Source organism: Erythrolamprus reginae, chromosome 12 (assembly GCF_031021105.1).
Source record: "Erythrolamprus reginae isolate rEryReg1 chromosome 12, rEryReg1.hap1, whole genome shotgun sequence".
In the NCBI taxonomy this organism is placed as follows: Eukaryota; Metazoa; Chordata; class Lepidosauria; order Squamata; family Dipsadidae; genus Erythrolamprus; species Erythrolamprus reginae.
Window position 1 is genome coordinate 5,613,267 of NC_091961.1, and position 14,032 is coordinate 5,627,298.

General features: G+C 42.1%; 1 protein-coding gene across 10 annotated transcripts in view; it reads right to left on the reverse strand.

Moving 5' to 3' along the window:
• PIWIL2 (piwi like RNA-mediated gene silencing 2) overlaps nt 1–13,169 on the reverse strand; it is a 42,793-nt gene extending 29,624 nt beyond the window's left edge. Inside the window, exons 1-8 of one of the 10 annotated variants that reach the window (XM_070765352.1) lie at nt 13,121–13,169; nt 11,162–11,220; nt 8,002–8,185; nt 6,541–6,619; nt 6,286–6,439; nt 4,929–5,102; nt 3,020–3,130; nt 2,224–2,341 (exon numbers count right to left, since the gene is read on the reverse strand). In XM_070765352.1, coding sequence (XP_070621453.1) covers nt 2,224–2,341; nt 3,020–3,130; nt 4,929–5,102; nt 6,286–6,439; nt 6,541–6,619; nt 8,002–8,178 — 813 coding nt within the window. In that variant the 5' untranslated portion in view covers nt 8,179–8,185; nt 11,162–11,220; nt 13,121–13,169. Of the gene's footprint in view, nt 1–2,223; nt 2,342–3,019; nt 3,131–4,928; nt 5,103–6,285; nt 6,440–6,540; nt 6,620–8,001; nt 8,186–11,161; nt 11,221–12,909 lie in introns of all 10 variants that reach the window. The other 9 variants (XM_070765349.1, XM_070765351.1, XM_070765353.1 and 6 more) reach the window with 9 other exon arrangements.
• Nucleotides 13,170–14,032: the final 863 nt, after the last annotated feature.

Sequence of the window (14,032 nt, forward strand, 5' to 3'; positions counted from 1 at the left end):
CTATGTCAGAGGATAATTGGTGAAGGATGGTATAGGAAGGGACATCACTGAGGCATCGTAGGACAGGTAAATCATAATTGTATCAACAAATATCAGGAGCACAAAATTCTACACTAATACAAAGGCCATAGTCACAGCTAAACCTTAGAGTGAAGTCCTTGGAAGAATTCAGATATACTATAATCTATTGCTATTGGAAAAATCACAAAAACATCTGGAAAAGGAAGAAGGGACCTGACTCCTTTGGGCTCATTTCACAAGAAGCATTTCAATATTAGCAGCAGGTACATTTCAGTCGCAGTACAATTCAGAAGAGTAAGTTTATTTATTTTTATATGTATTGGCAGTTCTGTGTTAGCAAATACTTCAAAAGAAAAGGATTTAGGGGTAATGATTTCTGACAGTCTCAAAATGGGTGAACAGTGCAGTCAGGCGGTAGGGAAAGCAAGTAGGATGCTTGGCTGCATAGCTAGAGGTATAACAAGCAGGAAGAGGGAGATTATGATCCCGCTATATAGAATTCTGGTGAGACCACATTTGGAATACTGTGTTCAGTTCTGGAGACCTCACCTACAAAAAGATATTGACAAAATTGAGCGGGTCCAAAGACGGGCTACAAGAATGGTGGAAGGTCTTAAGCATAAAACGTATCAGGAAAGGCTTCATGAACTCAATCTGTATAGTCTGGAGGACAGAAGGAAAAGGGGGGACATGATCGAAACATTTAAATATATTAAAGGGTTAAATAAGGTCCAGGAGGGAAGTGTTTTTAATAGGAAAGTGAACACAAGAACAAGGGGTCACAATCTGAAGTTAGTTGGGGGAAAGATCAAAAGCAACATGAGAAAATATTATTTTACTGAAAGAGTAGTAGATCCTTGGAACAAACTTCCAGCAGACGTGGTAGATAAATCCACAGTAACTGAATTTAAACATGCCTGGGATAAACATACTGTAGATCCATCCTAAGATAAAATACAGAAAATAGTATAAGGGCAGACTAGATAGACCATGAGGTCTTTTTCTGCCGTCAGACTTCTATGTTTCTATGTTTATTTATTTATTTATTTTGTCCAATACATAATACACATTGAAGAGAAAGATATGTAATAATATAAGTAAAGAAAAGAATAGAAGAAAAGATATAAAAGTATAGGTGAACATATTTGAAAGGAAGAAAAGATAAATGAGATAAGGAGAGACAATTGGACAGGGGACGGAAGGCACACTGGTGCACTTATGCACGCCCCTTATCCATTAGAAAGGTCTCGGTGTGGGTAAGTCCAGAGCGAATATAGGTTAGATTTAATTCAAAATGGAGTCTCGCTGCCTCTACCTTTTTCTTCTGACTCTCTGCCTATCTCGCTGCCTCGGAAGGGGCCCCTCAGTTATTTGAATTGAGGGTTTTTAAAACCTGGGCGAGGGCCTTCATACAGCACCCATGTTATCCATATGCCTTTTGATCGCAATATAAAAGCTATCTAACTCAAAGGTCCTCTAGGATCTGTTAGAAACAGAAACATAGAAGTCTGACGGCAGAAAAAGACCTCATGGTCCATCTAGTCTGCCCTTATACTATTTTCTGTATTTTATCTTGGTAATAGAGACATTGGCTCATCAATTAAACATTGCCAAAAGCCAGCCTAATGTTACCAGAAGTCTGCCAAAAGAAGGGCATGTTCTCCTTTTTGTCTTCCATCCATCAAGCAGAGCCTTAAAATCAAATATCGTTTAGCTTTCTAAGTGACTTGGTTTTTTTAAAAAAAAAAACATTTGTTTTCACAATAGTTGTCATTCAAAATTTGATGCATTTTGACCATGTACGTTGTTTACATCTTGGCTTTTGCTTTGTCTGTTAACAGACGTGGCAACCTGATTTCTGCAATTGACTTCAAATCTATGATCACTGTAGTCAGAAAATCTCATGACCAATCATGAGGGCACAATTCAATTCCAAACTCACAGAAGACCAGGAAAACATTAGGCCATTAGACAATCACTGTTCCAATTGATATTTTAAAAAAAATATTTATCAATGTGAAACTGAAAAATATTTCAAGCTCAGTATAAGCTTGGTTATTCCTACAAGGCAGAAAAATTTCAGGTGGTGCTTCATCCAAATAGACCAGGGGTTGGTCAACTAATAAAATAAGGATTTGGAATTAAATGCCCGTGTCAGATAAAATTATTGCTGCAAACTTCCGTTTCTTTCCTCAATCTTACTTGAGACAAGTTGATGGGCAAATAGAGAAGAAAGCCATCGAATGCGGAAATGTCTCCTATCACAGCCTGATGTTCCTTCAGCATCCTAAGACGCATGCCTTTACATTCCAGGTTTGGGCTGGAAAAAAAAGAAAGAGGAAAAAACAGGTGGTACATTTTTATTGGGGGGAGGGGGAGAGAATGTGCATTTCTATTCATTTTGCTCAAGAGGGACAGAAATACCCACAGGAGAACTGTCATAATTCATTACTTAACATTAGAAAGGCAATTTCTATATGCTGGTTGGCCATGCTATTTCACTTAAAGACAGCATCAAGGAAGAGCTTTAGCTATTTTCTTTTTCATCTTGGCTTCAAAGAAAATGCAAGGCCTTTAGGCTGCATTTGTACAAGAAAATGTTCAGATTCCCTACAGCTTTACATTATCAAGTGACATATATCAATGGACAAACTAGTTAGCTAAAACTGTTGCCCTTGGATGCAAGAAATATTTGGGTTGAGACTTTTTAGCTCATAAAGCCGGCAACTGGTACTTTCGAAAACATCTTATCAAGACAGCCTTGGGTTTTAGAAATTATGAAAGATTTCCCACCTAGCTTTAAGGGCTACAAAACACGATTTACATTCCTTTAAATTTTAGCATATAAAATGTGGGAAGAAGCATCAATTGGACTGCAACTTAGAGAACAATTTGAATAAAAGATGTTGGAACTTCTGCCTGCATTCAGTTACTGAAGGTATGATAGACCTCAAAGCAATTGCCTTGGGGAAAAGAGTTGAGATTTATGAAGGATTACCTGAATGTCACGTGGTACTGATACACAGCTTCATTTTTACAATGTATTTTAATCAGATTTAGTGCCAAAGGGATCGCTACTCCTTTTGACCCTTGCTTCTTAAGCGGTTCTCTGTAAGGATGAAAGAGTACTTATAATAATTTCTCTGCTTCATTTAAGAGAAAGACAGTAAGGAAGTTAAACCTCATAAATACTATATTTGGTTCAATAGTGCATACTTTCCAATGTCCAAAGAATTAGAATAGCAATAACTGGGAATAACCATTTTTGGATGAAAGGTGTGCTAAAATTTGGTATTAGCAATTTATATCTTTACATAAATACAATTCAGTATATACAATAAAAATGATGTATCTGTCAAGAACATTTATTTTTAGGTATATTTTGACACCTCCATCCTTTTGTCCAAAACAGAAGTACATTTCTAGAAGCAATTTGTATATGCTTGGCTCCTTGAACATATTTTTACCCCACAGTGCTACTCCAAGCCCAATTTCTTACTTTTCTTCTAAGCAAGCTGGAAAAAAAATCACAGCTTATCTTCTCTAAAGACCTGCACAATTAAGTTCATCAGAGGTGGCTACAATCGGAAAAGTCAAAGGAAAAAAAAATTCCTTTGCTTAAGCCAGGGGTAGGCAAAGGTGGCTCTTCTATGACTTGTGGAATTCAACTCCCAGAATTCCTGAGCCAATCGTGCTAACTCAGAAATTCTGGGAATTGAAGTCCACAAGTCATACAAGAGCCAACTTTGCCTACCCCTGGCTTAAGTTATTGATTTTGTGTTTGTATCTACTCCAAACCGAGCACATGTATAGCCAAAAGCTTTTGGATTATGGCTATCTGAGATACTTGTAATTGATGCAGCAAAATAACTTAAAGCAGTTCAGTGATACCTCATCTTACGAACACCCCTTCATACGAACTTTTCATGATACGAACCCGGGGTTTGCGATTTGTTTGCCTTGTCTTAAGAACCATTTTCGTTTTATGAACCCGAGCCCGGGAGCGTGGGCTCTCTTACTGCGCGTGTGCTCTCTGACTGCTGCCGGGATTTCCCTGCCTTGTGACCGTCACCGTCGGGATTTCCCATTTGATTACAGCCCCCGCCGGGATTCCACACTCGGAGAAAGCGCTCTCGCAGCCGCTTCGATGGGAGCGCTTTCTCCAAGCGCTTCGAGAACACCCGCCCCGCCCCTCTCGCAGCCCCTTCACTGGGAGCGCTTTCGTCCAGGGCTGTCAGTGAAGGGGCTGCAGGAGAGGCGGGGCAGGTGTTCCCAAAGCGCTCAGAGAAAGCGCTCTCACAGCCGCTTCGCTGGGAGCCCTTTCTCCGAGCGCTTCCGGAACGCCCGCCCCGCCTCTCCTGCAGTCCCTTCGTTGGGAGTGCTTTCGTCCTGGGCTGTCAGCGTGCAAGCCCAAAACTCACCCCTTTTGCCCATTACTGCCGGCTTACACAGACGCTTGGGAGGGTATTTTTGGCTTCCAGAGAGCCTCTGAGGGTATGGGGGAGGGTGTTTTTACCCTCTCTCAGTTCCAGGGAAGCATTTGGAGCCTGGAGAGGGTGAAGCACGAGCCTACTGGGCCCACCAGAAGTTGTGAAACAGTCCATTTCTGGCCTTCAGAAGGTGGGAAGCTGTTTTTGCCCTCCCCAGGCAAAAGCACATGCCCACGTTTTGTCGGTACCCGAGGAAAAAAAGGTTCGCCATCACTGTTTTAGGCATTTGGAAAATGAACTGTTTTTTTCACTGGAAGATTCCTCGAGGAGATACTTTGTTTGTAGAAACAAACAAGAGATTATGCACGGGAAACAAATTCCAATCATATTTGGTCATTTGTTGATCTCAGCACTGGAGTATCCTGCTTTTACTAGTTGCAGGAGCTTGTTGCCTTCTTCATATCATTCCTCACTTACTTTTTCTCCACAGGCTCATCAGAAGTTACAGGAGGAGTGGGCTTGATTGATGGTGCTGGAAGACCACCTTCCACAGCCGAAGTGAAGGAGCCCGGGTAGGCTCGGCCACGCCCCAACACGCTTGTTTTCTCAGGCCCCGAAAATGGCTTTTCACTTTCCAGATACCTGGAGAATCTTTAAAAGGGGAACAAAAAATGTCTAAAGACCCACAAAGCAAAAAAAAATTTCCCTCATTTTTATGCTTTTAAAGCAGAGGTGGAGGGAGAAGGCCCTTTTATGACTTGTTGCCTTCAACTGCCAGAATTCCTAAGCCAGATTTAAAGCAACATTTTGATTTGTGTCCCAGTTCTATTTATACATTTCAAGGTGGCATGCATAATCAGGGTGTCCAGGGAGAAAGCATTTTGAAATTCCCTGATATTTCCCTGACATTTCACTGTAACTTGTGATCTAGTTAAGGCCTGGTTGTAGATGACGTCATACCAAACGGCTAAGCCGTGGAGAAATATTGGTAGCTGAGGAACCAAGTTGTTGCCACAGTTATGCTCATTTTTGCTTGACTCTGCCAGGCAGCGCAATCTGGTTTTTTTTCACTGACTTTTAAACATTTTAATATAGTTTGTTTCCCCCCCTGATTTATTCCTTTTTTTTCACGAATTCCCTGATAATTCCCTGATTTCCGGGTTTGCTGGACACCCTGGCTATGTCTAAGTGAGGACTTCCAGTTTCCACTCCAATTCCTTAAACACTTAGCCCTCTCTCTTAAGGGAGGAAGAAACCACCCAAGGCCGATCTGGGGGGCAGACACAAGAGAGGAGAAACTGCCAAGGTGCGAGCAGAAGTCAGTTCAAAAGGAATTGATTTATCCCATTTCCTTTCTTAGCCTAGAAGAGACAAGTATTTTAGGTAGGATTACATATAAATATTACAAAAATTGCAGATAGTGAGCTAAATCTCACTAATATTTCTTCATAAGGTTTACTAAAGACGTACATCTTCACAACTTTTTTTTTAAAAAAACCTCAGAAAATAGACAAAACTTTGTTGTTTTGTTGAAGGTACGCAGTAAGGCACAAAATGTAAAAATTAGCTTTCACGGGACTGGATGTTCTAAGTGTAATTATCTAAGCATACAATTATCTATGTCCCGGCATGTTTTTGCTTAAAATAAAGGCAGCCATTTTTATCACTGAAACTTAAAACAAACAAAAATAACACCCCCCGATAAACAGAAAACTAAGCTGACTTCCTGCTTAGTTGTCCAAAAATTATACCAACCAAAATACCTGGATTACAGGATATTTCACACAACTTGCTATTTTTACCAACCTCCTTGACCCAAGATGGCTTTACTCACCTGCCACGGCCAGGAGGCACCTGTTCCACCTTGTTGTCCCCAGCTGGTCCTGCTCTCAACCCTGCAAACGTCTGCTGTCCCAGAATATCTACGTTGGGCTTCATGCCCGTGTCACACACTCCTCTCCCTGCAATGCCTCGGCCTGAATAGACTGCTTGAAAAACCAAAGTCGAGATGGAACACAAGTTCTTCTTACACTTCCAAAGAGAATCATTTAGGTATAAGACAAAGAGCCAAAATAGCGGGAGAGCTTACCCAAAGGAGGCCTAGGGGCAGGGTGAAGAGTAAGGCCCTGAACCATGGACGACAAAGCTGGACCAGTCAAACAAGGCTCCTGAATTAGAAGAGAGCATACAGACTTTCACTACACGCGCTCGTTAAACTTGAAAATTAAGAGAAACAAAACATGGCAGGGAAAGGTCCCCTGCTCTCTAAAGCAGGGGTGTCCAACCTTGGCCACTTTACACCTGGCAGACTTCAACTCCCAGAATTCCCCAGCTGAACAAAATACTGAACACACACACACACAGGGGGAGAGAGAGAGAGAGTATATATGTATATACTAGAGCAGTGGTGGCAAACCTATGGCATTGTTGCCACAGGAAGCACCTGGAGCCATATCTGTTGGCACACGAGCGGTTGCCTTGGCTCAGCTCCAGCATGCACGTGCGCACTGGCTCACACGGAGGCTCTGGGAGGGCATTTTCGGCTTCCAGGGGGCCTCTGGGGGAGGATGGAGGAGGGCGTTTTTGCCCTCCCCAGGCTTCAGAGAAGCCTCTAGAGCCTGGGGAGGGTGAAAAACAGGCTTACTGGGCCTACCAGAAGTTGGTATCTGGGCTGTTTCTGGCCTCTAGAGGGGCAGGGGAGGCAATTTCCACCCTCCCCAGGCATTGCATTATGGGTGTAGGCACTCGCACAGGCGCAATAGTGTGTGCGCACACATTTTTGGCACCCGAGGGGAAAAAAGGTTCGCCATCAGAGATGGGAGTTTGATGCCCATGTTTTAGACACTCGGATAATAAATTGGTCAACTGGAAGACACCTGTAGGGTAGCAAAGCGTTGAGAGAATCGGCTACAAAAGACAGATTTAACCATATCAAGTTTTCAAATGATTGTTTGTTGGGCTTCTATGGGCGAGATACTAAACGACTGAGCTAGGCCTTCTTCATCTTCCATGGGGTCAGCTGATGCCTGTATCTTCTCCTTTAATTAGATCAAGGGCCTTGTACCTCCCGTGCTTATCTGGAACTGACCCTGGTAGTGGTCGAGCATTCTGCTGTACAGGTAGGTAGTTACTGACTGATGTTGTGATAATTGGAGTTTATGCGATTTTCTCTTGTAATCTTCACTCTGCCCACAGAATTTAGTAGAGGCCGCATACTGCTATTCTGAGAAATATTATAGGGTGAAATCCCCTTAGAAATGATTGTGTACGGATCATTGAATGAAGTGCAAGACAGCAATAGAACTTAGACTTATATACCACTTCACAGTGCTTTTACAGCTCTCTCTAAGCAGTTTACAGAGTCAGCATATTTCCCCCAACAATCTGGGTCCTCATTTTACTGACCTTGGACAGATAAAATGCTGAGTCAACCTTTAGCCTGATGAGATTTGAACTGCCAATATTGCAGGCAGCAGACAGGCTCAATCTAATTCCTTTCAAGCAGAAATTTATGTTGTATCAATTTCTACTGTAAAAACCATCTATTTACCTTTGGGGCACCCCTTGGCGATGGGTGTCCTCTTTCTGCCTTGACTGTTGAAGGAAAGGTATTGGCCCACAATTCTGCAGGCTCTCTAATCTCAGCTGTCTGTGGCTGAGATTCTGGCTTTTGCCCAGTCATCTGAAACATGGCTCCACCCCGAAACACTGGCCTTGTGGGGTACATGGTCCTGCTTGGAAGGAAACATGCATTTCAGGAAGATATAAAGTACAAGCATTTGCAGAAGCAAAAGCCACATGTAGCAAACCAGAACAAATAAGTTGCAACAAGGCCGCCTAGGAGCATCCTATAGGAAATCTCTCCAAGCCAGCACTATCTTGTCCAGCCAATCTAGAACACAAAAATTTAGAGTTGCAAGGGGCCTTCGAGGTCCTCTAGTCTAACCTTCTGCTCAGGCATCTTTAAAAACTTCCAGTGTTGGAGCATTCACAACTTCTGGAGGCAAGCTGGTCCACTGATTAATTGTTCTAACTGTCAGGAAATTTCTCCTTAATTCCAAGTTGGTTCTCTCTTTGATTTGTTTTCAATACAATTAGACCTGGGGTGATGCATCACAACTTTTCCCTCCTTCCCTAAACCAGGCGTAAACTAGACTAATAAGATTGGGAGGGATCTTGAAGGTCATCTAGTCCAACCCCCTGCTCAACCTTATGCCAGGGGTATACAACCTTGGGAATTTTTAACAAATGTGGACTTCAACTCCCAGAATTCCCCAGCCAAGAAGTTAAAGTCCACAAGTGTTAAAAATTGCCAAGGTTGGACACACTTGCCCTATAGCATTCCGGTTAAATGGCTGTAAAAACTTTTAACTTTTGTCATTTTCTTTTACTGAGAGCTCACTGGCTGACATTAAAAATAAAGTTTTGTTGCCTGTTCTCAAGAGAAAGTGTACATCTATCCAAACATATGTATACACATGCTATACGCATAGACAGACAGACAAAGAAGTGATAGACATCACGATCTCCGGAATGTTTAAAATAGTTATTTAAAACTACTAAAGAACTACTTAAAAACGACTAAGCTTTTGTCAGCGTAAAACCCCCATTGAAGAGATGCTTGCTTTTATGTAACGTTGCTTAGTCATTGCAAAATGTCTTTGCTCCCAGATTTAGATGCCTATGGAGGAGCATGGTCACGAGTTCAACTTCCAGGAGACCAAAGTCATTGCTTACGATGAAACAAAAGGAGGCCGCCTCTTGAAAGAAGCCTGGTTCTCTAACAACTCTCTCAATAGACATATTGATATACAGCCAGAATATCAGGCATTAAGACACTAGGAAGGACTTAAGAGGGACAGATCAATGGTTGAATGGAGATCAAGGGCAAATCCCCCCCCCCCTTAGGCATAGAGATTGGCCCAATGAAGGTGTGATAAACCCTAACCGAGTGCAAGAGAGCACGCTACAAGAACAGTAGAATGAGAGACGGGGGTGGAGGGAGAAGAACATCGCAGACCTATCACAAGATCATGGCCAAACAGATGTTAGAAGAGGCCTATAAGGGAGAGGAATAACAATGAGGGGGAGGGAGCAGGGAGAAGTACCTTCAAAGCAATGCCGGAGAGCCCTGTTTTACCTCCCAGGGAGAGAAAGAGGCACAGGAGGGAAAGAGGCAACAGAAATGTCAGCAAGATTAAGGCAGAAACAACAAAGATAATTACAGGAGGGAAGAAAGGATGTGAACCTATGACTTGTGCAATAGGTAAATTGAGCAGCCTTACATAAAAGCAAGCATCTCTTCAATGGGGATTTTACACTGTGATGAAGTCAGCAGGGGCTGATGAAAACTTTTTAATAGTTTTAAATAATTTTTTTAAACGTTCTGGTGATCATGATGTCTATCACTTCTTTATCTATAACTATACGTGGAACTCGCATTTTTAGTAATATTTGTTTATTTATTTATTAGATTTGTATGCCACCCCTCTCCGCAGACTCGGGGCGGCTCACAATGATAAAACAATATACAGTGACAAATCTAATATTAAAGTATAAAATAACAAATCTAACATTAAAGTCTAAAAGCCCCATTATTTAAAAATCATACACACAAACATACCATACATAAAACTACATAGCCAAGGGGAGATGTCTCAGTTCCCCATGCCTGATGGCAGAGGTGGGTTTTAAGGAGTTTACGAAAGGCAAGGAGGGTGGGGGCAATTTTAATCTTTGGGGGGAGCTGGTTCCAGAGGGTTGGGGCCGCCACAGAGAAGGCTCTTCCCGTCCCGCCAGCCAACACTGTTTAGTCGACGGGACGCAGAGAAGGCAAACTCTGTGGGACCCAACCGGCCACTGGGATTCGTGCGGCAGAAGGCGGTCTCGCAGCCATGAAGGGCTTTATAGGTCATAACCAACACTTTGAATTGTGACCGGAAACCGAACGGCAACCAATGCAGACTGCGGAGTGTTGGTGTAACATGGGCATATACACACACACGTACACACATATGCATATACTGACAAAACATGATCCACTGGGGAAGGAAAAGGCAACCCACTCCAGTATCCTTGCCACGAAAACCCCACAGACAATACCAAAAGGCGAAAAGATATGACGGTGGAAGATGAGCCCCTCAGGTCAGAAGGTGTCCAATATTTATTAAATTTGTATTTATTTATTAAATTTGTACACCGCCCCTCTCCGTAGACTATTGGGGAAGAGGGCTAATACTAGTAGCACCAGGAAGAATGAAGCAACTGGGCCAAAGTCGAAAGGACACTCAGCTGTGGACGTATCTGGTGCTGAAAGTCTGATGCTGTAAATATCTATTTTCCATGGAAACCTGGAATGTAAGATCCATGAATCAAGGCAACCTGGATGTGGTCAAACAAGAGATGACAAGTCTGAACATTGACATCTTAGGAATCAGTCAACCAAAATAGACTGGAATGGGTGAATTTAATTCAGATGACCATCAGGTATACTACTGTGGGCCAGAATCTGTCAGAAGGAATGGAGTAGCCTTCATGGTCAATAAAAGAGTAGGAAAAGCAATACTAGGATACAATCCCCAAAATTTATTTATTTATTTTATTCTATTTTTTTATGCCACCCTTTTCCTTAGAGTCAGGGTGGGTTACAACATGTTAGCAATAGCACTTTTTAACAGAGCCAGCACAATCCAGGTCCTCATTTTACCTACCTTGGAAGGATGGAAGGCCGAGTCAACTTTTAACCGGTGATGAGATTTGAACCGCTGACCTGCAGACGGAATGATGTCAGTTTGAATTAAAGGCAAATCTTTCAAAATCACAGTAATCCAAGTTTTTGTCCCAACCACTGGTACTGAAGTGGATGAAATTGACCAGTTCCATGAAGCACTACAGCACCTTTATAGAATTAACACCAAAAAACAATGTCTTTATCATCATGGCGGATTGGAATGCTAAAGTAGGAAGGTAACCAGAATTAACAGGCAAGTTTGGCATAGAATAGAATAGAATAGAAAGAATAGAATAGAATAGAATAGAATTCTTTATTGGCCAAATGTGATTGGACACATAAGGAATTTGTCTTGGTAAATCTGCTCTCAGCGTACATAAAAGAAAAAGATACATTTGTCAAGAATCATGTGGTACAACACTTAATGATTGTCATAGGGGTCAAATAAGCAATGAAGAAACAATCAATACTGTATTAATAAAAATCTTAGGATACAAGCAACCAGTTACAGTCACATAGTCGTAAGTGGGAAGAAAAGGATGATAGGAATGATGAGGAAAAAACTAGTAGAAACAGAAGTGCAGACTTAGTAAAAAGTTGAGAGTGTTGAGGGAATTATTTGTTTAGTAGATGATGGCATTTGGGGGGGGGGAAATGTTCTTGTGTCTAGTTGTCTTGGTGTGCAGTGCTCTGTAGGGACGTTTTGAGGGTAGGAGTTGAAACAGTTTATGTCCAGAATGTGAGGGGTCAGTAAATATTTTCACCGCTCGTGCAGTATACAGGTCCTCAATGGAAGGCAGGTTTGCAGCAATTGTTTTTTCTGCAGTTCTGATTCTCCTCTGAAGTCTGCGTCGGTCTTATTGGGTTGCAGAACCAAACCAGACAGTAATAGAGGTGCAGATGACAGACTCAAGTTAACAAAATTATCCTTTTGAATCAGAAAGGGTCAAGACTGAGTCTTGGGCTTTTGAGTGCCTGGCAATAAAGCCAAGCGCTTATTTCATGGTTCAAAAAAATATAAGACAGGGTCTTATTTTCAGGGAAACACTGTAATTGCTTATGTATATATGTCCTACATGTACATATATATTACATACAGGCAGAACCAAACCAGACAGTTATAGAGGTGCAGATGACAGACTCCATGATTCCTCTGTATTCCTGGGAAAAACCCGAACTCACAACAATCTACATATATATATATATATATACACATATTCACACACATATATACACAAACATACATATACTATATATGTACACACACACATGCAAAAACATTCGGGCGCTTTCTGTTACACTAGCGCCTGCCATTTGAGCACCAACAATTGGGCCTCTTTGGAAGTCTGAGAGGCCTGCCATTTCTAGAAGGTTATAACCAATTTCCTTAAATTTCTGTAAAAAAAAAAAGGTATTTTAAATAACAGAATTTAAAAAAAAACATTAAAATATGTCAAGTTTTGATTGATTTGAACATGTCCAAACATTATGAAGGCAAAGTCAAGTGTTTCCATTTTTTTGGCCACCCCTGTACATACATACACATACATATCCACACCTATACATATCCACACAAAATCAATCAGTCAATGCCTGTCCATTTTGAATAACTTAAGAGGAAAGAGGAAACTCGAGAGTTGACAAGGTTGATGCCACATGGAAGAAAACTGTGACTGAATGTTTGGAGACCCCGAAGCGGGTCCCCGAAGCCAGGCGCCCCCCACTTACCTCCTTCAGCGGGGCTTCCTTCCGAGTAGCGCCGCGTAACTTTCCCTCAGATGAAACCAACCTCCTCACTGCCTCCCCTGCCTGGAGCTCTCAGGGAACGCCGCTGAGGCCTGGCTCGGGACTCAATCCCACCACACACATACGCGCGCGCCTCAGCCCCCTCACGCCACACGGCCTGGCCTCGAGCACGAGCCGCACCTTCACGCCTCACCTCCGGCCGCTCATTCGGCGCGGCTCCCGCCACTCCACTGTCCTTGCCCTCCTATTGGCGGAGCTGTCGCGTTCGCCGTCCGCTGTGATCGGACCCGTCCAAGTCCGATCACAGCGTGGAGGGCGCCAATCTCACTCGAAGCATTACTCGACGGCCTCCCGTGGTAGAAAGATCTAATTTTTTTTCGTAATTTCCGTGGATTTATTTTAGTAAGGCTGCTGGACGAATCCTAACCCCATTAGTCTGTCTTCACCCGAACCTCTCTTTTAATGGTACGGTCCATGGATGAGAGGAAGGAAAGCGCAGAAGCGTGCCCGGGGAGTGGGGCCGTTTGTTCCAAACATGCGATTTTTAAAACTTTTCGTGGTCTGTTTTGAGCATGCGCCAGTTTTCCTTTTTAAAATCTTTCTTGTGTATATTTAAAGGGACAGTGCTTCAATTTCATTTCACATACCTACAAATGGGTGTCACACCTAATGTTTGTCAATTATTTATTATCTTTCCTCACATCTACCATTTCATTTTTTTTAAAATTCAAATCAATCTGCAAGATATTGTCAACTGAAATAATGTGTCCACTTTAAATTCTATTCAGTTCAGCGGCACATATTCTCAGGTAAATAAGATTTCAACCTTCACAGCTTAGCTGTATCAAGTCCCAGTGAACTTTATCGTTACTTCAGGCTTTGAAATGTTCCTCTCTTGGAAGTAAACCCTACTGAATTCTGTTCTTGCTTCTGAATTAACATATTTTTTTAAAAAAAAATATTTATGGGATTTATCTGCTGTCCAACTCCAGTTGGATTCTGGGCTGCTTAAAAATAATGACAATAAATACAAACTATATAAAGTAAGTAGGAATAATAAATACAATAAAACAGTTGTGAAATATGTTACAAATAGACGTGCCTT